At 56.5% G+C, this 23,230-nt stretch overlaps 3 protein-coding genes across 3 annotated transcripts; 1 reads left to right on the forward strand and 2 right to left on the reverse strand.

Moving 5' to 3' along the window:
• Positions 1-3,003: 3,003 nt before the first annotated feature.
• NCLIV_027390 (conserved hypothetical protein) lies at positions 3,004-7,592 on the reverse strand (the record flags this gene model as incomplete). The annotated part of the gene is made up of 5 exons (XM_003882933.1): positions 3,004-3,518; positions 4,029-4,105; positions 4,342-4,386; positions 4,976-5,067; positions 5,448-7,592. The coding sequence occupies 5 exons, from the start codon at positions 7,590-7,592 to the stop codon at positions 3,004-3,006; spliced, it is 2,874 nt and encodes a 957-aa protein (XP_003882982.1).
• A 1,050-nt stretch (positions 7,593-8,642) lies between these two features.
• NCLIV_027400 (hypothetical protein) lies at positions 8,643-11,307 on the forward strand (the record flags this gene model as incomplete). The annotated part of the gene is made up of 2 exons (XM_003882934.1): positions 8,643-10,044; positions 10,388-11,307. 2 exons carry the CDS (start codon positions 8,643-8,645, stop codon positions 11,305-11,307), a joined length of 2,322 nt encoding a protein of 773 aa, XP_003882983.1.
• A 1,649-nt stretch (positions 11,308-12,956) lies between these two features.
• NCLIV_027410 (hypothetical protein) lies at positions 12,957-20,229 on the reverse strand (the record flags this gene model as incomplete). The annotated part of the gene is made up of 10 exons (XM_003882935.1): positions 12,957-13,130; positions 13,465-13,572; positions 14,254-14,354; positions 14,736-14,847; positions 15,439-15,651; positions 15,957-16,773; positions 17,280-18,047; positions 18,319-18,426; positions 18,492-18,535; positions 19,411-20,229. The coding sequence occupies 10 exons, from the start codon at positions 20,227-20,229 to the stop codon at positions 12,957-12,959; spliced, it is 3,264 nt and encodes a 1,087-aa protein (XP_003882984.1).
• Positions 20,230-23,230: the final 3,001 nt, after the last annotated feature.

The raw sequence follows: 23,230 nt of genomic DNA on the forward strand, positions 1-23,230 counted from the left end.
ATGCATTCCTCTGGCCAGCCTTCAACCGTGTTCCAGGCGCCCGCGTTCCAGAAGGAAAAGACTCACGCGAAACGTAGTACAAACAGGCACTAAGCTGGTGGCTTACATACAGATTGAGCAGCGTCTCCTGCAAACGGCCCTCGAACTTCAAGATTTCGGACATAAACCGGACTGTAATACTGTCATGCCAGTGACGAAGTGAAGTCACGGACGATGGTTCGACACAACGGTAGAAGGGAATCTGCTAACACGGCACCCCCCAGCTGTATGGCGCAATAATACGGCACCTATTGTGCACAGATCCCGAAAGGTCGTTGCTGAGCTATTGAATACCACGAGTTTCTGGTGACCACGCAAGTAGCGTCGCTTCTGACATTTCCTATGAGAAGGAAGCGCGTTACCCAGACTTGCGAGCTGCGTTCCCGGACAGGTCCTCAGCAATGTGCATCGAAGTTTCGTACCAGAGGCTCGCAGCAAATGCAGTTGTGGGAGAGCCTGAGTCTGGTGAGGCACTACCCGTGTCTGTAGAACTGCTCTTCACGATGTGGATGCATGGCTTTTTTCGTACAGCACTCCCTCTCAAGCCGTCGTGGCGAAGAGCTGGATTGCGCCGTCGACTTCCACTGATTCATGTACGACCGTTTATTTTGCTCGCCGAAGATAGGCAGTTCTTTTATCGCAGACCACATGGAGCACCGTATCTCCATTGGCTCTGTCTGTATTGTGTTCTCCCATGTCAGATCCCCACGTCCTGTACGGGGTGGTTAGAATTTTTTTCCTTGACCGCCGTCAGACGCGAGTCACACTGTGCAGAATGAGACATGCATCATACAGAGCCGGTAACTCCATGGATCATCTTAGCTTGGTAGAACGGCGTCAGGGAACCTGTGTTCTGTTAGCCCCGGAATAGGCTACGTGGCCGCTTTCATCACCGTAAGCAGGGACCGTTTAGTGCACCACTGGCGGGGCGCGACAGAACCGTCTCGCCGCGGTTGAATGAAGAGATGCAAAAAGAGTCGTCGACTGTCCAGTCGAGTTTTTCTTTCTCTACAAAAATGGCACCGGTTGCAACGCTGTCAGTCCGTAGACTACTGTCATCTCGTCAATTCCAGTGGTCGGGACGAGCAGGCAGCGTTACCGCACAGTAAGGTTTAAGGTGGGTTCACCTCAGAGCTTGCACTGTGGAGACTCATGACCCTCCTAAAGGAAGATAGGGTGGGAAAGAAAAAATCGGCGCGCTGTATCTTACAGACGCATACCTTCATGAGAGGCGATACTCACCTAGGCACTTCACAGGAGTCCGTGGGGGCCCCCACAGCCACAGCGACAGAACGTTTAGAACCTTTAATCTTTGGATACCGGTAACATGTTAGATTGGAGACGTCGAATATTCTCGATTCATGTGGTTGTGTGCTGACTCCGCGATGGTGTTTTTCTTGAGAAAGGGCTGTAAGTAAAACGCAAAAAGTCCTACGGTCTGGCATACTCTGGCGCCTGTGGTGAAGAGAACAGCTGAGACGGGCGGACGCAAGGTCGGGAGCGACAGACCGGAGTCTCGACTGAAATCATATGCACGCTCTGGGTGAAATGACCAGCGGACGGATTTTCAAAGAAGGCAGAGAGCAGAGAGATTCGCGTGCCAAACGCTAGGACAGATATCGCGTTCTTTAGGATGGCTTCCTGCCACAGACAGGTAGTACGTTTTTCCTCCGGCTTGCTGTGGGCTCGAAGCTCCAACACGTGCATCCCCTCTGTGCCTTGCTTCATCAAACGTAGCTGAGGTGTAATTTGGATAGTTGCGTTCGCGGGCATTCTTGCTCAGGGTGGGCTGCATCCCGTGCGAAAGTCCATCGCTGACAGATTGCTAGCCGCGAAATTAACCGAAACCATCACGAAAAGCTGAGGCGTGCGCGATCCCCAGTCGTATATATCGGCAGGAGCGCGGTCCACGCTGTCCACGTTCCCAATTCGAAGTGAGGAAACTTGACAAGGTGATCATAGCGGATCTCGAGTGATGCGTGGAAGAGTGATACGTGAGACAGCATAAAGACCCTGCTTCAGGTGTGTTGGCGACAGTGGGCTCCGAACAACGGCCGCTCGCTTAATCTCAAACCTGACAGTGTGGCGAGGCCTTATGGATTACGGTATTTTTTTGGCAGATCCCGAACCGTGTCGCTCCGCACCCTGACCGTGGGCACCGTGCTCGTGAGGTTACAACGGAAACTAACACAAAATCGCTCTTGTACTGGCGGCGCCAGGAACTGAGACGCTGCGACTTGGTGTACGCAGCGCTCGGTCAGGATGAGCTCAGCGCTATTTTCATTGCACGTTTGTGAAGGCGTAACTGCTGCTGAGATGATACAGACTTTTGCTCCAGATATCGGGTTGTCACGAGAAAAGGAGTCCACATGTGGTCCCGTGACCTAGCGAATCGCGGGGCACTTGGGACCAGAAACCGAATACGCCTGAAGAAGCTCGTGACTGGGGCGGAACATCGGCATATGTGTGTGGCGCTTGGTAGGAATTGGATGTGACTGGACCTCCTATGATGAAAAGCAAACCGGGTGTTCGGCAAGTACCACTACCTAACGCCAGACTTCTTTCTCTTGTCAGCGCACGTGCAGATACATTTAATGCGAGGCAAGTGGGCGTCTTGAACACGTTGCATCAACCGAACACCTGTGCGATTGCTTCAAGGAGTGGACTGACATGCTGCTGCCATGGAAAATCAGTCTCCATATATGTGGACCTCACACTGGACAGAAGCAGGTGGACAATTGAATAGCCTAGCTGCATCAAGGCAGCTTTTTCACGCTGCCTCCGTCATCGGCATCTGCAGAGAAAGCCGCGTACCCAGTGGGACGAGACAGTCGCTTCCTCCACGTTGACGTTAATATCGATATGTGGACCCACAGAGTCTACACGTCCCATTCTTTTTAACAAGGCCGAAACATCCTCGGAAAAACCGGAAGCCGAACCGACCGCACTCGTGATGCTTTGCCGCTAGTGCGGATGGTTATCATACCGACAACTCAGATTCAAACGCAACTCTCCCAGCCACGCGTCCACGTCGTCGAGAGTCGGCCACGGAACCTTTTCAAATCGACCTGGTTCGTTGTCCGACCTCGAAACGCCTCCTCCGCGAGAGCTGTTGTCAGCTGCATCGGAGAAGGTAGTACCGCTCCGATGTCGACGAGACTCAAGAAGATTCACCCAGTGCGGAATAGCAGCGCTGTGGAGGTTTTCTCGACGCTTCTCTGATTTGAGGAGCCTCAGACTCCCTTCAGCGTCCAGCGCACTCAAGTGTGTTAGTCCAGTTTCCTCCAACACCCCTCTGACGGTGGATGTCACGGTTTCACGTGTTTTCCTGTCATGTAGACGACGCCCTCCTTGCACACTGGTTTCCGGGCGTTGTGCTTTCATTCCTGAAGGCGTCGCCACGGCACCTTTCGGCTTTCGTCTTCGCCGGCGTGCCGGTACACTGGTGACCGAGGTATAGTACAGCAGCTTCGGGACGCCTGGGTCGGGAGCGCAGAAATACTCAGACTGCTACACATTTCTATTCGGAAAAGCACCGGTCTGTTCAGCTGAGATCTAAACTTGAGAACAGCGGGGGGATTTCACTTTGCCCGCGAAGCGCGCCGATTCCGTAGTAGCAAGCAACCAAGCGACATCCCCCAGCAGCCACAATTAGGGTGTTGCTGGAGGTGTATCTTCACCTCCGTGTCACGAAACTATGCAGCTGATTGAAACCGAACAAGCGTGGACAACTCGAAACGTTACTTGTGTCAAAAAACCAACGGTCCACTGATCTTCTGCGTATTCGCCGCGCGCGTCTGGTGTCTGGCCTATCTGGCGGCTCTCTGGTCCGCTAGGCATCCACATTTTTTGTCGTTGGCCGTTTCACCCTGTTTCGCACACCTGGCTGCATAAAAGCGACTACAGCCCGATCCCACGAAACATTTTGCATGTGTCGGCCTACGGTCAGCAAGCATAGCGCCTGCACGTGAAACCGGATCGGTGCTTACCGTGAACAGCCCAGCGCGCAGGTCCAGAGAGAACCAGAACGTCTCCAGATCGAAGGACTACTGCTTTAGGCGCCACTCTGAGCAGACCGCACCGCCGACAATGACACACGAAAAGATACAGTCTTAGTTTCGGCCGTCACCAACCGAACAGGTACCATCCCGAGCCCAGAAACACAGAAACGATCTCCCACCCCGGCGCCGGTGCAACAGACAGGTGGACACAGGGATCCCCAGACAGAACATCCTGTCACTAAAAATGTCGGACTGCATCGTACAGACGCCGACCGAGAAGCTGCAGTAAAAGAAAACTTACTGTCGAGAGACGCCACCAAGAAGGAAGATTGCCGGCTGTCCGAGACTGCAAAGAACCGAGAAAGGAGACAGGCATCACTAATACCTCTGAAAAAAGCAAGACGGATTCGGCAGAGCAAACGCCAACACGCTGTACGGCCTGTGCACGTATGCGTGAGCATGCAATATCGTATACACATCGACACAACCTTTGTAGGCGCTGAGGTTGCCGCTATTCCTGAGCATAGTGTGGAGAACTGTCACGGCTGCAGATGCTCGCCACCAAAACAGCAATCCACTTTCTAGTTCTTGAACGAAAACAGTCTCCACTCGCGCCAGCACTCCGGTTGCAAGAATCATTCAATCGTATGTCTTCTAGCTGCGTGTTCTTGCTCGGGTAAGGTGGCCGAAGATGCGCGTCAGATCTCTCCCCCTATGACCGGTATTCGACGAGAGCCCTCCTCTTTTCCAGACCGTCCACGACACACCGTATCGTGCCCCATCGCCATGCATTGAGAGCCGTCTCCAGCAGCCTCACGGTGGCAGCCTGTGTCTGGTGTGGTATTTATACACCGTGTAGTTGCTGCCTGTTTGCGCAGTCAAAGAACTGACGTCGGTAGGGAGAGCACAAGTCACAACGATGTTTTTGGTCTCACCTTATGGAGATAAGAGGCGCTTCAACTCTCTCTGCGTCGTCCTTGTGGCCTCGCAAACGATCGCCCTTTCGATAAACATTCAGAATGGCGGCCTGCATGCACACACGAAGCGAGCTGCAGGGCGGGGGCTAAGGCGCCTCACGTCGACACCTTCCGTTTCGCGTCGAAAGCAGCTGCGAAAAACGCGCGACTTCACGTACGCACAGGAAGAAGAATCCACTGCGGCAGAAACGGAGTGGAACGCCGCGAAGAGATTGCAGAATTGTGGAAACTAAAAGGGCGACAGAACGCGACAAAGCACCGAAAGAGGCACACGCAGCCTCGATGGCGTGTGTGCAAAGAGAGGCAGCTCAGCATCTCGCGTGTGCATTCAGTGCGACCCGTGAGGGACAGCGGGGGGAGTGGCTGCGCATTTCGTTCATACTCAGGAAGGACGACACACTTCTGTGGATCGGCTCTTGCCTCGTCTTACATTCATTTTGGGCCTTTTGCACCCTGCTGCTGTTGCCCCTTGAAGAAACGGCTCAGCGAACTGGAGAATGTCGTCACACAGCTTCTCGAGTGCCGGCGGAAATCTCGGCAGTCCAGCATGATTCACGTTTGCCTTTTCGTCGCCTAATCCTCTGTCTGTACGCGTCGTCTTTGTTGTGGTCTGCCGTTCTGCTTCCCTTTCTTCTCCCCTTTCGTCTTCCCTTTCTTCTTCCCTGGCCTCGCCTTTCTCGCCACTGGACGCCACCCCGCAGCCTTCTCGCTGCTTCGTGTTTGCGGCCTCGGGGCCGGGCTGCTCGCTTCCGGTCTCGACTTTCGCTTCTGCAGGGCTCTCAGTGGGGAGCGCGCTTGATTCAGTCCGAGACTGTGTGTCTGTCTCTTCCCTTGCCGAGCCATTTGTTGACCATTTCGAAGATTCAGAGGAACCCAAACAAGGGGCGGACAAGCAAGATCTGTCGAAGGAAGGCGAAGTCGGAGGACAAGTAGGCAGAGTAGGCAATGAAGAGGAGGGACAACACGAAGAGGACGCGGCTGCGTCTTCGCCACAAGCGCCGGGTTGGTTCTCGAGGTGCTCAGTGCGGGATTCGCCCCGCCTTTTTGTGTCCTCAGCCGCACTCGCACGACCGAGCGATGAAGGAGCTCTGGACGGACGCTCCTCTCCTTCGTCTTCGTACGCCCTCCGCGTCCAGTCGTAGTGCCGTCCTAGAGTCACCCATCGGAGCTGGTTCTTCACAAAGACGGAGGGATTCTCCCGTGAGAGATCCCCGTCGAATTGCCTGCATGCAACTGGCTCGTGGGCGTCCCTCGAGCTCTCGCCTTCCCCCGCCTTCCGTTCCAGATTCTCCTTCGGGGAGGAGCTGCGACTCTGGCCGTCTTCACAGAGGTTGCCGTTCCCTTGTCCGCGCTTTTCCGCAGAGGAAGGGAGGGAAGAAGACGCGGCCTCGGGCGTCTCTCTGGCGCCGAGGAGATTGCAGATGTTGCAAATGTGCGGGGGTCTGCTGTAGACAGAGAGACACTCGCGAGCGAGATAGAGCTGCTCGGATTCCGACAGAAACGCGGGAAGCAAAAGCGCGCCTGTGCACACTTCGTAGACGGCGAGACGCGCAGAAGCACCCAGAGACAGAGACACTTCTTCGCTAGTCAGAATCCGCGAAGACAGCGAAGGAGACAACGCGACAGCGGGGGAGCCCGCAGACGAATCAGAGACAGAAAGCAACGACGAAACGCACGGAGACGAAGATGAGGAACCAGAAGAGACAGAAGAGGGGCTGGAAGAAGGTAGGCCAGACGCACCAGGCGAGGACGGAGACGAACAGCGCAAAGATGAATGGATCGGAGCAGAAGAGAGAGGCGGACGCGGAGCAGAGTCAGTAACAGGGTTGGGCTCTGCAGACACCGAGGACCGACTGGTAGGCAGCGCCGGGGACGACGGCGAAGAAAAGGAACGTTTTTCCGAGGAAAGAACGGGAAGAAGAGCCTGTGGCGTTCGATCCAAGAGTTGACGCAGCTCCAGAGCGTCGAAGCGCAGGGTCTGGTCTGGGAGCGGAAGTCCCCCGATGAGCTCAAAATCGCTCGCGTCCTCCCTGTCTTCTTTTGTGACCAGCGCGCTGGGGCAACAGTCCCCCTCACCTCCCTCACTTTCCGCTTCCTCTACCTTCCCAGTTCTCTCTGCTTCTTCTCCCGTCTCCCCGCGAAGTTCTTCTCTCCTTCCTCGAGCTTGCTGGCCTCGTTTTCCGTCCCCCGCTTCTCTTACTCTCTCAGCGTTTCTGCTCGGCAGGCCGCGTCGACAGCCGTCCTGTCCGAGCGTTGCGTCCGTTGTTTCTTCTCCACTTTTTCGCGAGATGCCTTCCTTTTCGCAAGAAAGCAAAGGCTGTTCTGCCGATTCCTTCTGAGGCGTCGGCGCTGTTGTCAGAGATTTGTCGACGCCGCTCGAGGTCTCATGTCGCCCGGCTGTCAATCGGAGCACCTGAGAGATGAAGATGGACTCCCAAGACTGCGCACGGAGAAGCGTCTCCCTTTCCTTGTACGCATCCACTGAAGAGCCGCTGCCTCCTTCGCCCGTCCTTCCTTGCATGCAGCCATGTTGCCGCGACATGCCGCCTTTTCGACTGGCTGTGCTCGTCTTCATCTGAGAGTTGCGAAACAGATCGCCGCCCCGAGCCTGACTTCGGTCTCGCCAGCCTCGATCTTCTTGCCGCAGAGAACCGGTGCTGGCAAGAAAACCAGACACAAAACAACCTTGCTGAGAAGGTGTGAGACAGGGCCGTGGGTGGGGGACAGATGAACGGAGAAGAAACAAAGAAACATGCGTCGACACAGAGGCGGAGGAACCGCTGCGCCGGCGACCGCTCCGGGCCCTTCTAAAGGGGGCTCCAGCGGATGTGGAGACTGCCAGCAGACAAGAGAAAAAGCGACTGGGGAAACTAAGAGAGAGGAAAGGCGCGCCAAAGCGCGCGCTGTGTGGTTTTTGTGTAGATGCACGCGGCAGGAGACAAAAAATCCCAGCTTCGACAGCCTTCTGGGACATGCACGGCATGCACGCCACACAGCATGCAGACCCCAGCTTCTCTTTGAGACTCGCGTTTCTGCCACGCAGCAAGCACATTCTCTTTTTTCCCAAAACATGCTTGTTTCTCTAAACTTCGGCGAAGCCTTTGAGCTTCCCATTTCTCTTCATTTGTAGGGGGTCGCCGCCAGGTGTCTCGCCGTTGCTGCGGCGGTCAGCTAACTGCATGCGCCGGCAGTCTCCTGACCCCGGAGGAAATAAGGCGTCCCCACCGGTTTTGTCACAGAGAAAAAAACGTGGAGAGAGCGACAGCTGGACGCGTCCCTCGATCTCGCTTCTCTCCTCCGTCTTCGGTTCGTGTGCGCTTCTCCTCCCTCCGCTGCTCCGTTCTCCCTTTCCTCCCCCGTTTCCACCCTGCCCTACCGTCATCCTACGACACGCCCAGCTGTACGTACAGAGGCCAGATGCAAGGTCCAGACATACACACAGAAAAGAGCCGCGCATTCGCTCTGCTGGCAACGGGTTATGACCGGCCGGAGCGCTTCCCCATGAGCCGCTTCCTCTGGGGAAGGGAAACAGAGGGGAGAAAGAGAACCCAGGCTGCCTGCGCTCGGACGCTTCCCTTGTCTCCCAAACGCTTGCAGCAATCTCCTCGTTCCGTCATTTTTTTCAATGCATGCGATGAAGCCGACCGTCTCGGGAAGTGTTCTGACACTCCCGCGTGTGAGACGGGAACTTCCGGGCCCCACGGCGCCACTCAGAGGCGCTTCTCGGCACATCAAACACTCAAACTGTTCAAATTTTATCACTAAAGGCCTACGTGTCCCTCCCGTCCCCTCTGCACTGCTTTCCGTCTCGTCGCGAGCAGCGAAGCACAGCCAAGATGAAGATGTCTCCAGCTGGGTTCTTCGAGAAACGCGCGTCTCTGCTGGCTGGGACGCTCTGGCACACGGCAGGAATCCTGAAAATGGAAACGCTTTCTCTCGCCTCGCTCTTTCCGCTTCTTGCGCTTTCTCCCCTCGCTCGGCGTCTCTCGAGGCTTTTTCTCGCGTGAGGAACGCGCTCAGCGCGAGTAGCGCCGCCGTCTCGCGACCTTTCTCAACGGCTTCCAGTCCCCTGCTCTCTCTTCCTGGCGCTTCTGTGCGCAGGCCGTATGCGCCTCGCCAGAAGAGTGTATTTCCACAGCCGCTGCCATGCGTGCATCTCCCGATCGCTGTCCACACGGAAGCAGCCAAAGGATTCTCTGGCAAGGCCGCCTCGCAGTCGCTGCGGGTCTCGCATCCATCGTCCTCGGCCTCGCGACTTTCCTGCGCTTCTCCAGCCACGCTGGCCTCTTCCCACTCGCAGACTGGTCGATCGCCTTTTTTTCTCTCTCCTTTTTCCACCGCACCTTCTTCTTCTCCTTCGCCTTCCTCTCCTTCTTCTCCTTCTCCTTGTCCTTGTCCTTCTTCTCCTTCTCCTTCCTCTCCTTCTTCTCCTTCCTCTCCTTCTTCTCCTTCCTCTCCTGCTTCGACTCTGGCTGTCTCGCCATCGAGTTCCATCGCGGATTCGCCCGCCCTGCGATACCCCTGGGTGCGCCGCATCGTGCCGGACTCTGTGTTTCCGCGCGTAGCTGCCTTCCTGGACCTCTCACGTTTCCACGCCCCCATCGGCTCTTGGCTGCTCTTCTGGCCTTGCGCGCACAGCGCTGCGCTGGCCGCGCCTGCGTCCGTTCTCTCGCCGACGTATCCGCAGGCAGCGGCGGCTTATATTCGGGCGCGCGAGGACGGCACGACGCTCTACCAGGTGCTGCACGCAGGCGCGCATCCCGCGGCAGACGAAACCGCCGCACGGACTGCGTCCGAAGCGGCGCAGACGGGCCAGGCTGCGGACGCTGTTTCGGCCGCAGCGTTGTCTGTCACCGAGCGCGAAGGCTCTTCAGTTGCGAGGCTTCTGCCGGGAGAGACAAACGACCAGGATCTGAGCGAGATCGCAAACTGCCTCGCCGCGCTCGTCCCCGTCGAGGCCGTCTGGCTGGACACAGCCAAGTGGATTGGCCTGTGTGGGGTGGGCGCTGTTCTCATGCGCTCAGCAGGTGTGCGACAGACAGCAGGCAGGCCAGCGAAAAAATCTCAGCTTTCCTCAGAGGCAAAAAACAAGTTGAGGACGCTTCGGCAGCCGACAGTGAAAGACAGCGGATGATCAGTGTCCGTGCCTCGGCATGCCTACACAGATATACATTGATGCACACATTCGTACATTCATCGAGTCACGCGCTGATACAGACAATGACACATGCATTAATGCATAGGGAAATATTTCCATGGATATATATATATATATATATATATAATATACGTGCATGCATGCATACATGTTGCTCCAGGGACCGAGTGGTGTGTCTCGCACCTCTGCGTGTCTTGCTGTTTCGCTTCTAGGTTGCATTATCAACGATTTACTCGACCGGAAGTTGGACGCGCGCGTCGAGAGGACGCAGAATCGCCCGTTGGCCAGCGGCCGGCTGTCTCCGCGAGCGGCGCTCGCTTCGCTGTCTGTACACTTGGGGCTCTCGCTGGGGCTGTTGCTCCTCTTTAACCCGCCCACAGTTGTGACGGCTCTATGTTCCGTCGGTTTGGTTGCGGTGTATCCTCTGATGAAGCGCGTTACGCACTGGCCGCAGCTGGTGTTGGGGCTGACGTTTAACTGGGGCTCTCTCGTCGGATGGACGGCGGTGATGGGGCGTTTCCTCTTGCCAGAATCGGCGTCTCTTCCGGCACCAGACGCGGCGCCTTCGCTCGCCGCCCTCTCCGCGGGCACCGCCGAGCCTGTGAAGCCTGCAACTCCCTGGATCGCCAGCGGCGCCGGTTCGCTGGGCGTGGCCTTTGCTTCAGGGCTCGATTCAACCCTCTTCCCGCTGGGGCTAACTCCCTTCCTGTTGTACTTCTCGGGCATCTTCTGGACGCTCACCTACGACACCATCTACGCGCATCAAGACAAAAAAGACGACCGGAGAGTTGGGATCAAGTCGACTGCGCTCCTGCTCGGGACGCGCACGCCGCTGTGGACCGCAGTCTTCTCGAGTGTCTATGCAACGGGTCTGGTCGGCGCGGGGCTCTGCACTCAGGCCTCCTGGCCGTTCTTCGCGAGTGTGGCTCTCTGCTACGCGCAGCTCCTCCAGCAGTCGCGCACGAATTTGGATGACCCGAAGGCATGCGGCGCCGCCTTCAAGCGGAACCACTGGGTGGGATTGACGCTTTTCTGCGGAATTCTCGCGTCCAAGTGGACGGAGGCATCTCGAGAAAACTCCGCCGAGGCAGGCCAGGCCAGAGGCGACGCTGCGAGTGCAGGCGCAGCCTAGGAGACGCAGCGTAGAAGAAACGAGAAGAGACAAAGACAATCCAGAGGAGGCTCGTGGATCGCGCGGGGTCCTCGAGGGCGGAATACGCAGATCTGAAGGGGGCTGCGCCTGCGTCGAGGTGAAGCGAAATGAAACAGAAAGCTTTGACACACGGCACGCAACGAAGAACCCAGGAAGGGACGTCTGGCGAAAGGGAGAAAAACGGACAGCGGGAAAAACAGGCCGCTCAAACGAACTCCGAAAAGCCAGGCGAGAGGGAGACTCGCTCTAACAGGAAGTCGCAGAAAGTCTCTTCGTCTGGCAGTTCCCTTGAGTTACGCGCCGAATGACAGCCGCGCACGGACCCAGTGTGGAAAAAGCGCAGAATACTGCGAGTTATTCTAAATTCAAAATATATATATGTATATACAGTTGCGAGCATTTGTATGTATGTATATATATATATATATATATATATATATGGATATACATTTTGATATGGAGATACATATTTGTACCCTGCTGAGGCGGGTGTGGTTACTCTCAAGGCGAATGTGAGATTTACGCCTCGGCATGTGGTGAGGGGCTGAATTCGAGATTTGTTGAGTTGTGAGCAGTGTGTCTTGTCAAAATGAAAGATTTGTCGATGCACTCCCGTCCACGAAAGCCGTCACCTCTCACTGCCGTTTCGATATGCGGTGTACTCCCTGCTGCGCGTGCACTCATGCAGGCGTCTGATCTGGCTTCAATTCACTTTCCTACCCTCTTGGTTCTTCCCGTTCACTATCTGTCCACGGTTCACGTGCGTCCAGAGGTTCTTAGCACCGCATTTGTCACAGAGTGTGGACCAAATCGCTGTTTTTCGTGTCTCTTTTCCTCCCTTCTTTGCATGCGCTACTTTCTCCGATGATGTGTGGACTTGCGGTGCCGAGCGTCGGGTTATCTGTAAACTGTTTTGTTTCTACAAGGTTTGTAGATGCGTTCGTTTCTTCTGCGCATCGAATGCACCCGCGACACGACTTCTCTCTCAAGAGGAAAGCCGCTTGCGCGTTTGAACAGATGGAGCCTGTGCCACGCACCCCGCAGAATCGAGAATGGCGAGAAGTCCCCAGACGCGTTTTTCGCCTTCTGCGGGGCTCTGCTCGCAACATGTGACCCTCCGTGGGGCGTGAGAAGGCCGGGCGTAAATCTCCCGGACTTTCCTTTTTTTGGAAGGCGGCCTTGAAAGTTCGCCGCTTCTCACGCACGTGAGAGCGGCAGGTTCTCGCAAACTTCACGACGAGAAAGGAAACTCTCGAGTTTAATGCATCCCTAGCGTCACTCTAAACGGCGCGCCCGCATCGGGAATCAAAAGCCTGGAAGAGAACCCTTTTTTTTGAAATAACGTTTCCTAGACGCACGCAGTCACACGCACTGCCCCTGACAAAACCTGATAGAAGAGAAAAACTCGAGTGATAAATGTGATGAACGAGTCGTCTCCCCTCTATTAATTCGGCGTCAAAAACACGGATTCCTCCTCCGCTTACATGTGTCCCAACCGCGTTTCTCTCCTGTCCTCGGCGGCAGCATCTACGGGACATTTGTTTTTGCTGCGGCGCTGCAAATTCTTCTCGCCACAACCGCCTCGCCGTTCTCGCCACGAAAAAACAGCGCACGTCTTCTGTCGCGTCTCAGGAGGCTTCGTCCGAAACGTTCTCTCTCGCGCCCCTGGCCACTCGCCCCCTCTTTGACAAATACAACTTTTTCACAGCTTGGATCGTGTATGGCAGAGCCGTCTTTAGAATGTCCACGTTCGGGTCCAGCTGCTTGCCCACGCCTTCCAAGATGCTTATGGCCAAAAAGACCTGAGAGAGAGAGACAAAGCCGCGTGGCAGGAGAACTCCCGGCGTGCAGGGGCATTGCTCTGGGACGTACCCGAGCCACATGGTAGTGAGCAGTTCCCCACCTGCCTTTTTCTGCGTCATCTACAGCCTCTACTCGACGCACTCGCGTCGTGATATGCAGTCGCGTGCACATGGAGATTGGTACACTTTTTCTACATATATATGTATATATATATATATATATATATTCGGCCACAGAGATATAGATATGTATATCAGTATGCATATACGTGTGCATTAGCCATATATATATATATATATATATATATATGAATGCATGGTTTCCTTTCCTTACATTTGCAAATTGGCTGTCCAAGACAACGCGGTGCTGGCGACTCAGTTCGAACATTTTTGAGAAAACTTCTCCGAGCTGCGCGGCGGCCAGGAAAAAGCCTTCGCCGTCCTGCAGAGACAAGGCAGAGACAGGGGGGGGGAAGGGTGAAGAGTGTGCATGCATCGAATGGCGTCGATCCTTCGGTGCGCGACAGGGACAGAAAGAAAGGAAAAAAACGCTGTGCCGTGAGCGGGAGTAACACGCGTCCTGACAGCACGCTCTCCATTTCCTCCGGCATAGAAAATATCAGAAGACCTCTCCCAGTCACTTCTTTGCACCTGACAAATTCGAGAGACAAGGCCCATGCGCCGTAGACCCTCTCTCCATTTTTTTTATCCGAAGCTAATGAGCGGAAAAGGGAAGCAGAGAAAAGAAGAAAGTGAGTTGTGCCTCCTATGTCTCGACAGACACAGGGGAAGTCCGCATAGAATCCTGTGCGTGGATGCAAAGATCCAAGAGTTGTTGAGATTCCCAAACACGGAGGAAAACTATGGAAGACTGCCTCTTCAGTTTCTAGAGACTTCGCCTTTCTGCTGTCGTGGCGCCTCGCCTTGCCTCCAGTCCTCTCGTTTCCGTTTGCTTCTGCACCACCCGCCTCCTTTCTTCGTCTTTTCTCAGTTTGCTGTTCACCACTCGCTCGTCTGAATCTCTTGTTCCCTCGAGTTACCTACCGGTTTCCCGTCTTCCTCACGCCTTCGGTTGCTTCCCCTCGTCCGATTCTTCCAGTTGTCTCCGTGACAGGCCTCTCACCTGGTAATGGTACTTTTTCACCACATCCGAGACAGCGCGAATGAAGGCTTCGGCGTCGGAATCGGCGAGTTTTCGCCGCGCACGCTCCACGAGCAGCCGCCCTGGAAACGCGCAAAAAACACGAAACTCCCACGCGTTCCTAACCGAGCGAAAAAAGGCGATGAAGAAACACACCAGACAAAGAGGAATTCCAACCACCGTAGAGCCCGAGTCAAGAAACCAAAGGCCCCAAAGGACTCTCTATACGTGCATGCGACTGTAACCCCACACGCTGATCTCCAGCAATTGAGTGCATGTCCATGCAAATGAATCTGTAATTAAACACATAAGCCTATATATATATATATATATATAAATTTAGAGATAGTGATAGGGAGTGTAGCAAAAGGAGCAAGACCGTACAAATTTGGACACGTGGACGGTGATGAAGAAGGCGGCGAAGCGCGCTTCCCGTGCGTCTCTCCCTGGGACGGCGAGCGTACCGGCTTGCTCTCCTCTCGCGAGGGCGACCGCCTTCAGAAGCAACAGAAAATTTTCAAAGTCCGGCCCATCGAGCGACGCAGCCAAACCGGAATCCAAAAAGACAAGTTGCAGCTGAGGCGCAAAGCCCGAAGCTCTTATTCGCAGTCGTCTGCTCTCCCCTTCTCCAGCCAGTCCAGAAGAGACCGCAGAATCAGATGTTGATAACGGCGGAGAAAAGGCAGTCGATGACGGCGACTGGGTCGGAACCTGACTGCAGCCTTGGTTCGTGCATGTGGCGACTCTCGCGAGAGGGATAAGTGGAATGGAGGCCCTCGCACGTCGCGAGAGAGACTCCCGGGACTGCAGCCGGCGGCGCACGCGAGAAAACGACGCAGGAAAGAGAACGCGACGCGCAGATTAAGGAGAGGCCAGCGCCGCGAACGACGAGGTGGTGTACAGCGATACACACATGTCTCGCCCCCCATGAAGCACGCAATGACTCGTGAAAGCAAGAAACATCAAGAATCTTTGGCTGCCTTGCGCGAATGTCAGGGTCAGGTCTGCGTTGTGGATCTAGCGATCTTTTGTACGCGAGCTCGAAACGGGAGGCGGCCGGCCCTCGAGCTGAGTGGACGCGCCGGATCGCGGCAAGTCTGAGATGCTACAGCCAGTCTTCTCTTTTCGAAAGCGATGCACACAGTCGAGACCCGGCCTCTCGCCTACCTGTCCAACGCGTCCAGCGCTGCTGCCTTCCGCTCCGCCGTCCTCGGGCTCCGCGGGGCAAGGCGCGTGCAGCGCGGGAGGCTCGAGAGGCAACAGCGAGCGCCCCCGGCGAAGCAATACGTTGCCGGGATGAAGATCCGCATGCAGGAAGTTGTTCAGGAGCAGCATTTTCAGAAACGCATGCAGGGTGGCGAGGCCAATGCGCTCCCGGTTCTGAGGAAAAAAGGCAGGCCAGACCAGGAGCGAGAGGACTGGAAGAGCGGTTCGGGACAAAGCCCCGGAAGCGCGCGCGCGGGGAAATCCGGAAGAGTGGCAAGGAAAAGCGCACTGCACACCGACGGCAGAGCGGATAGGAAACTGGCACGAGACGCGAGATGCGCAAAGACGGAGGGAAAGCCATCAAACGGCGGGGAGGGAGGTTCGATGTGCGTGTGCTCGGGGGCCATGCTCGTTGAAGGCCTCGCGAGGCGGTTGGCGGATTTCTCAGGCGATTTGCACCCGGTCCGGCACCTGCTCACCTCATCTACTTGTCGCGAGGCCAGCTTCGCAGCTCTCACGAGCTCCGCCTCAAAGCTGGTCCCTGCATCTGTCTCAGCGTCTCCGTCGCCTCTCCCCGTCGCTTCCTCGCGCCTCTGATCCTGTCGCACGCTGTCTCCTTGCCCTTGTTCAAGTCTCTCCCGCTCGCCGTCTCCTGCTGTTCCTGGACGCCCTTCTCTGTCGAATTCTCTCTTCCTGTCGTGGGCGTCTTTCGCGCGCGTTCCCTTTGATGCCGACACCGCAGCAAATCTTCCGGCGCGTGGCGCTGGAAGGCTCTCTCCCGCACTGGCTGTGTGCGCGGCGCGGGTCTTCTCTCTTTGGCGTTCGTTCGCGAAGCGAAGAAGGAGGTCCAGAGGAAGGCCTTCTTCCAGGGTCATCACCAGCAAGTCCGGGGCACACAGCGGCAGAACAGGCAGAGGGAACGAGACGCCCGGAGGAGCCGAAGGCGCCGCATCTGAAACTGGCATCGAAGGAAGCAAACTCGCCATCCACAGAAACAAAGGAGAGAAAAGGGAGGAAGAAGGCGGGGAAGAAGGAGAGATAGAAGAGGAAGAGGAAGAAGGAGAGGAAGAAGAGGAAGAAGGAGAGGAAGAAGAGGAAGACGGAGAGGAAGAAGAGGAAGAAGGAGAGGAAGAAGAGGTAGAGATGGCAGGAGGGGAGGAAGAGGAAGATAGCGGAGAGAGAGAAGAAGGAAAGGACGGGGAAGGCAGATCGAAGTCGCGGCGAAACCGCAGCAGGTTCCTCGCTTCTGTCTCCAGATTGAGTTGGTTTTGCATTGTCTCTGCGAATTCCGCGGCGCTGGAACGAACCAAACAGGCGTGAGGAAACGATAGAAAGAAACACAGTCTGTCACACTCACAAGAGACTAAGCTTACTCGCGGCGGAGAGATCAGGCATATATCTGTATAAAAAACCACTATGTCAATCACGCAAAACCCCCAAGTCCCCGATAGAGAAAGTGTCGCCACGATGCATGCGTGAACGGTTAAATGCATTCGAAGAAAACTGTGGAAGAGAACGCGGGATCTGATTCCACACGTGGGCCGAACGATTCCTCTCCACACCTGTGCATCGATGGTTCACGCCGACATGGATGGTCAGTTACACCAAGTTCATTTATTGATTTGTCGTCTCGCTGATACGTATGGATATATTTACTAACATACTAAGAGAGACAGCCGCCGGATGGGCCCTGAAAGCGACGGGACCTCTCTCTGCATTTATCCATCTCTACTGGGATGTATATGTGGTTAACTACGTCGCAGGGGGCGGGAGGAAAGACCACGTTGACGGCCCGTTCTCACCCAGGGGAGAGGTTAAGCCATTGCATGCCTGGGAGACTTTCGACGATCTTCGCGAGAGTCTGGAGAATAACAAGATCTGCACTCATGGAGTCTCGGGTGCCGGGTTTGACAGCTTTCACAGCCACACACATCCAGAGCGTCTCCTCGGTAGGACTGCCTTGCACGCCTCGACTCCCTGCATCGCTTTCTCTCGGACCCGCCCCTGCCTTCTTTCTCTCCCCTCCGTCGCTGTCCGTCCGCGACCACTCTACCCGATCGCTGCTTGTGTCTTCTCTCTCGAGGCCTGGACAGTGGCGCCGCGTCGGCGCGACGCTCGCGCGCTCTCCCTTGCCTCCTGCTTTCCCGCATCTCTGTTCCCCTCCGCTGTCCTCTGCCTGCGTCTCTGAAACTGCGGCCTCGCTGAGCTTCGTCGCCCCTTCTGCAGCGAGAGCCGCCGCTCCGACCGCAAGAGCGCCAGCCACACCGGGAGCCGCGCCCGAAGAGACAGTAGAGCCCAACGCGCCCGAAGAGACAGTGGAGCCCAACGCGCCCGCAGCGCCAGGGGCAGCCGCGAGGCCCGCGCAGGTGCCCGCCACGGCCACCGCCCCTGCTCCGGCGGTCTGTGCATGCGTGGCAGGCTCGGGAGGTGCGGGTCCGGAGTCTTCCGGCGGCGCGTCGAAGGCGTAGAACGCCTGAGAGAGAAAGCGGCGGTGGGTTGGATCGTCGGGGTGCACGTGAAGGCGCAGGAGCCCGCGAAACACGACAGCGATGCAGCCGCTGCCGACAGGCCTGAAGAACAAGAGACAGCGAGAACGAGGCGACAGACAGCACACATCGTCGGACCGAAGCAAGAAAAGGTTCTCGTGCATCTGCGAGTAATCATCATCGTGACGCTTGAGATGTAGGCATACGCGGCAGGGGCAAGGAGGCACACGTCTACGCCGCTGCCAGGAACAGCGAGAAAGGGAGACAAAGGAGGCCGTCGAGAACAGATCGACGACAGGATTCACGTCTCAGTGGAATGCAGCAGGCGGCTTCCCTCTCCAGATGCGCCTCTCACTTAGGGTCGAGAAGAAGTTCCTCTTTCCAGTTGTCGCCGAATCTGGACTTGAGAAGAAGCGCGACGTGCGGGAAAGCGAAGGCGCCGTCTGCAGGTTGCCGCTGAAAGCTGAGGGCAAAACGGAAGTCACGTGAAGGAAAGCGCGCTTTTGTCGCCGAGACTCTTTTACCAACCTGTGTTCCTGCCTGGGGCTGCCGCGCCCGATGTCCACAGATGGCTGTCGACACACCGAAAGCGAGGGGGGCAGAAGGAGCGAGAAAGCCGAGAGAGAAAGGCGGGGAGAGAAAGGCTTCGTAGCAGAAAGAGACGGACGGCGAGGAAGAAGCGACGAGGCAGGTGGAGCGGAAACGTGAGAGAAACCGCGGCAGGCGCATCCACACAACGAGCGACAGGAGGGAAAAAAGTCGGAGGGAAACGGGAAACACAGCCCCCAGCTCTTCGGTGTGGGGCCCTCGCAGCAAGAGACGGATGCATCTTTTCCGCGAAATCAGAAAAACGCTCGCGTCGGTCGGGCCTACGCCGCACAAAAGTTGCAGAAGCTGGTCGGGAAGAGGTCGCGGCGAGTACCTGCCCACTGTCGCCGCCAGAAACAGAAAGACAGAAAAAGAGAGCAAAAGGACGGAAGCGAAGGCGAAGAATGAGAGGGAGCGAGGTAAGGCGAAGCGGGAAACGCAAGAGTCCAGGACACAGCAAACGACAGACGGAAATCTACACGGGCTGTACACGCACAAATATACATAAAGAAAGAGAGGCAGAGCAAGACCACGAAAGGCCCTGGAAGAAGAGGCAGGAGTCCACACACACCGCGGGTCTCATACTAGGAAACGTAAAGGATGACAAATCTGGAAGGATTCCTATAGCGAGAACGAACGGACGAAAGCGCCCTCTCCTCCTCCCCGTCCCCTTGTTAGAGTCAGCTAAAGGAGACCAACTGATTCGAACGAGAATCTCTTCTTGAGACCGCGGCCCTCGCTCGATCTACTGGACTAAGGTGTCTCTTGTTCTGCCGACGGCTCCGCAAGTATCGCGCTGTCCCTCTGTCCCTCCCTCCCCGCGCGGCGCTGAAACCACAACAGATTTTTTTTCAGTTACCTGCAGGCACTTGACGTAGGTGGGCCCCGCAGCAGAGGCGGCGGCTCCGATCATCTGGAACAGCGCTCGCTCGAGAGTCTCTTGAACTGTCTCCCTTCCCGGGCGCCGAGTGTCGGAAGGGCCCTCAGGAGTCTCCTCCGCACCCCACACGTGGCGCACGCCCGACAAGGCGAGCACCACGACCCCTGCACAGATGGCGAGAGGCAAAGCGACGGCAAAGAGCTGAAGAACTTTCCATGTCAAGAGCCACGTCCATCTGAGCTTTTCCGTGAGAGTCTGACGTTGGCCTTCGTCTTTCGAGTCTCGCAATTCCACACTTGTTGCCGCCTCCTGCGGGTCCGTTGCTGTCTCCGGCGTCGCTGCGCCCGCGCCCTCAGCCTCCAGATGAAGCAAAAAGTGTTCCTCTTCTGATTCAGGAGTGCCGACGGGGGGGGCTGAAGAAAGGCAGCGCACAGGGGACGACTCGGTGACAGGCGAAACGGCCCTTTCCTCGCCCTCGACGCTCGCGTCGGTCCCGAGATGCCGAAGAAAGTACGCGTCTGCCGCGTCTCCAAAGGCTTGAGAGGCGGCCGCTGGCCCGCGACCAGCAGGAATGAAAAAAAGGGGAAATCCGCCGCGAAACTGAGAAGCGGAAGGCGAGAAAGACGCCCGTCCTCCCGCGGAAACCGCAGAGACCGAAGGAGACAAACGACCAGAGAAGGCAGAGGATCGAGAACCCTGCGAGGCTGAGAGACGCACGTAGGGGCGAGAAATGTCTCCTGCTTTCACAGACTGTCTATGTTGCTCGCGTGCGCATGCCGACTTGCGCCTTTCTTCCATTCTCTTTCGTCTTGTCTCCCAGCGTCGCCTTCCCCAAGCCTCCTTCAAGCACCTGCTCGCCGCCTCACTGCCTCGCCTGTTTCTCTCTCTCCTGTCCCTTCGGTCTCTGGAGTCTCCCGGGACCGGCTTCTGACCGTTTGAACCCCATCGCATCCCGCTGCCGACTCTGTTTTGCCCCTTTCTGTTGACGTCGAGCTCCCCTGCTTTCTCAGTTTCCGCACCCTGCTTTGCGTTCGACGACTTGGCAACCGCGCGAGACGCCATGCAACGCTCACTCACTGGCCCTGTCCCTGGAGCCGGAGACAGCGCACGGGGAACCCTTTCAGGTAACCGGCTGGTCTGCGCCCTCGCTTTTTCGTCTGTGTCTTTCGTTTCGAGCACGCCTCTGTAACGCATTCGCGCATGCGCTTCCTCCGGCTCTCGTCCGCTGCTGTCCTGAAGCGCGCCCCCGACGGCGAGAAAGAGAAAACCCGTTCGAGCGTAGGCGAACGCTGATGCGTGCGGCAGACGAACTGTCTCCTGCTCTCGCTCGTCTTCTCGGTTTGCCTTCCTCCGTCGGCTGTGCTCCCCACCCTCTCTTTGCCGCGCGCTTTCCGTTCCTTTCGTGGCGTCATCCCGTCTGTTGTTCGCCTCGACGGTAGACTGCTGCCGTGCTCGGTCAGCTCTCAGATTTCCGACCAGCCAAGGCGAAGTCGCGCAGCGAACCGCCAAGAAAGAAGGCGAGGCAGCCGCTGCAGCCAAGGAGACGCAAACGGTCGGAGACACACACGGAGCAAAACGTCGAGCGTCAAGAAAAAGGCGCAGAGACAAAGGGAGGACAGGAAAGGCACAACGGCGAAAAGAGAACGGGGCCGGGAAGAGGGAGAAAACGCGACGAGCAGCCGACAGCTTAGCAGAGAGGAAAAAGAAAAGCCGAAAGATCTGAGACGCCCGAGGGTTCGGCACGTGGCAGATCATCGCATGCTAGGTGCGTGACGCGTGTGGTACGGGAAACAGAACAAGCGCAGAAGAAAGGCAGAACGCGCGAGCGACTCTTTATCAAGCATGTGATTTTGCAGTGCAGGGGGGGGGGAGGCTGGTGTCTTGGAGATTTCGCCACACTCGTGTGCATGTGTTTGAAACAGAAAGAGACATTCACGAAAGCGAAGGACAGCGAGATCTACGCAGCGAAGGCGGGCGCTTAACAGATATGCACCGAATTGTGTGTCTCCCATCTTGGTGGGGACAACGACAAGACGAGAGGCTGAGGAAGAAAAGATAGTGCTGGATCGGTGACTTACTTGCATCTCGTGGGCGTGTGCGTTCGCCGGGGGGAAGGAAAGGCGAACGCTCGCTCGCCTGGCTTTCTCGCCTCCGCCTTCTTCCGCCTCCAACAGGAGCCGCCTCGTTGATTTGCCTCGGATGAGGTCGAGGGGGATACGCCAGAGACCAGAACGGAGACACATAGGAGAGAGGGGAAGATAAAAGAGATGCGCCTCGCAGGCGAGCGAAAGAAGAGAAAAAAGAGGAGAGGAGACGGATTGGAAGACGGGGGGTACGAAAGGACGGAGGCAGGGGAGTTTGATGCAGGAGCAAAGCGAAGGATGGGCCGACTAGAGGCGGAAGAAGACCCGCGGAGGGGAAGGAAGGAGACAGCGGAACTATGCAGCGGCCTGGCGACAGATGAGGAAGAAGAAAGGACTCAGGGAAATGTCGAGGGAATGACGTTGCAGCGCCGAGGGTAGAGCCGCGAGTACTCCCTAAAGGTTTAGGCGGAACACAAGCAGGAGTGAGGACTTGAGAAATGCGGTGGACATACGCATCGGAAAGAGCTGAGGAAGAGGCAGAGGTGAATGACGAACGCGGATGAGGAAAAGGGGTTGGCGAAGGGCCAGGTGGGTGGCGTGGACGAAGGAAAAGAAAGGCGTCCTTTTGCTTCCATCCTGTCGACGGGAAGAACGAAGGATGATGCGAATGAGGCGATGAGACACGCAGCGCGGGCGAACCGAGAGGGGCGAGGGCGGCGCGATGAGACGGCATATCGGGAAGGCTGAAGTCGAAACCGGATAACCTTCACCTGCTGAAGTAGGGCGTGAGCGGGGAGGTTCCGTTTCCACGGGCTCTTCTTCTGGTACTGCTTCACTTTGTTCCTCAACTATCGGGAAAACCTGTTATCTCCTCACCGCAGTTGTAAAGCCTGCCCCGTCGTCTGGTTCGCCTCTGCTCGTGTCTTTCTTCTTTGTTCTGTCGACTTCCAACCCTCTCCCGCATGCGGTTCTTGGCGCAGATTGTCCATCGATCGGTCTTCTTTTCGTGCTCGAGTCTGATCGCCTTCCTACGGACCTCTCACAGCCTTCTTCGCATGCCAGCTATATTTCCTCCCAGTTTTTTCTCTGAGGCTGAAGACGATGAGGGGGAGCAACGGAAGAGAAGACAAACAGGGGGAAAGGACAGGCCGAACAGGGGGGAGGGGTAATCTAGCTACAGGAAGTTCAATCTTCCAGAGGCAAGAGAGGAGAGTGAGAACAAGTGGAGGAAAGGAAGACGGGACTTAAAATCCGCCCACGAGAAAAAAATTCTGATGGTTTTTCAGAGAGAAGGACAGAAAAGCGTTTGATTCTCTTTCTTGCTGTTTCTCTCGCTCGTCTTCTTTCATTTTGCGAAAGACACGCACAGTGTGCTTGACGCGCACAGCAGTTGTCGCTCGATCTTTGAAGGTCCGTTGTTTGTCGGTTTTCTCTCTCTTTCTATCGTTTTTTGCCTCCGCTTCTCTCTTGAGTGCCTCCAAGTTTTCTTTCGGCGCAGAGATGCTCTTGCCGTTTCTGGTGAACCCTCTTTTTCTCTCGCCCCGCGTCAATCGCCGATTTGGAAATCGGCGATTGACATTCAGGTCTTCAAGCTGCCGCCCCCCCCCCGTCGCCCGCCTACGCTCGTGTGGCGCGCAGAGTGCGCAAACAGCCTGCCTCGCTTTCTCGCTCTCTTTGTGTGTGTTTCACCAGAAGCTTCTACAGTCATTCCTTGA

Source organism: Neospora caninum, chromosome VIIb (assembly GCF_000208865.1).
Source record: "Neospora caninum Liverpool complete genome, chromosome VIIb".
In the NCBI taxonomy this organism is placed as follows: domain Eukaryota; phylum Apicomplexa; class Conoidasida; order Eucoccidiorida; family Sarcocystidae; genus Neospora; species Neospora caninum.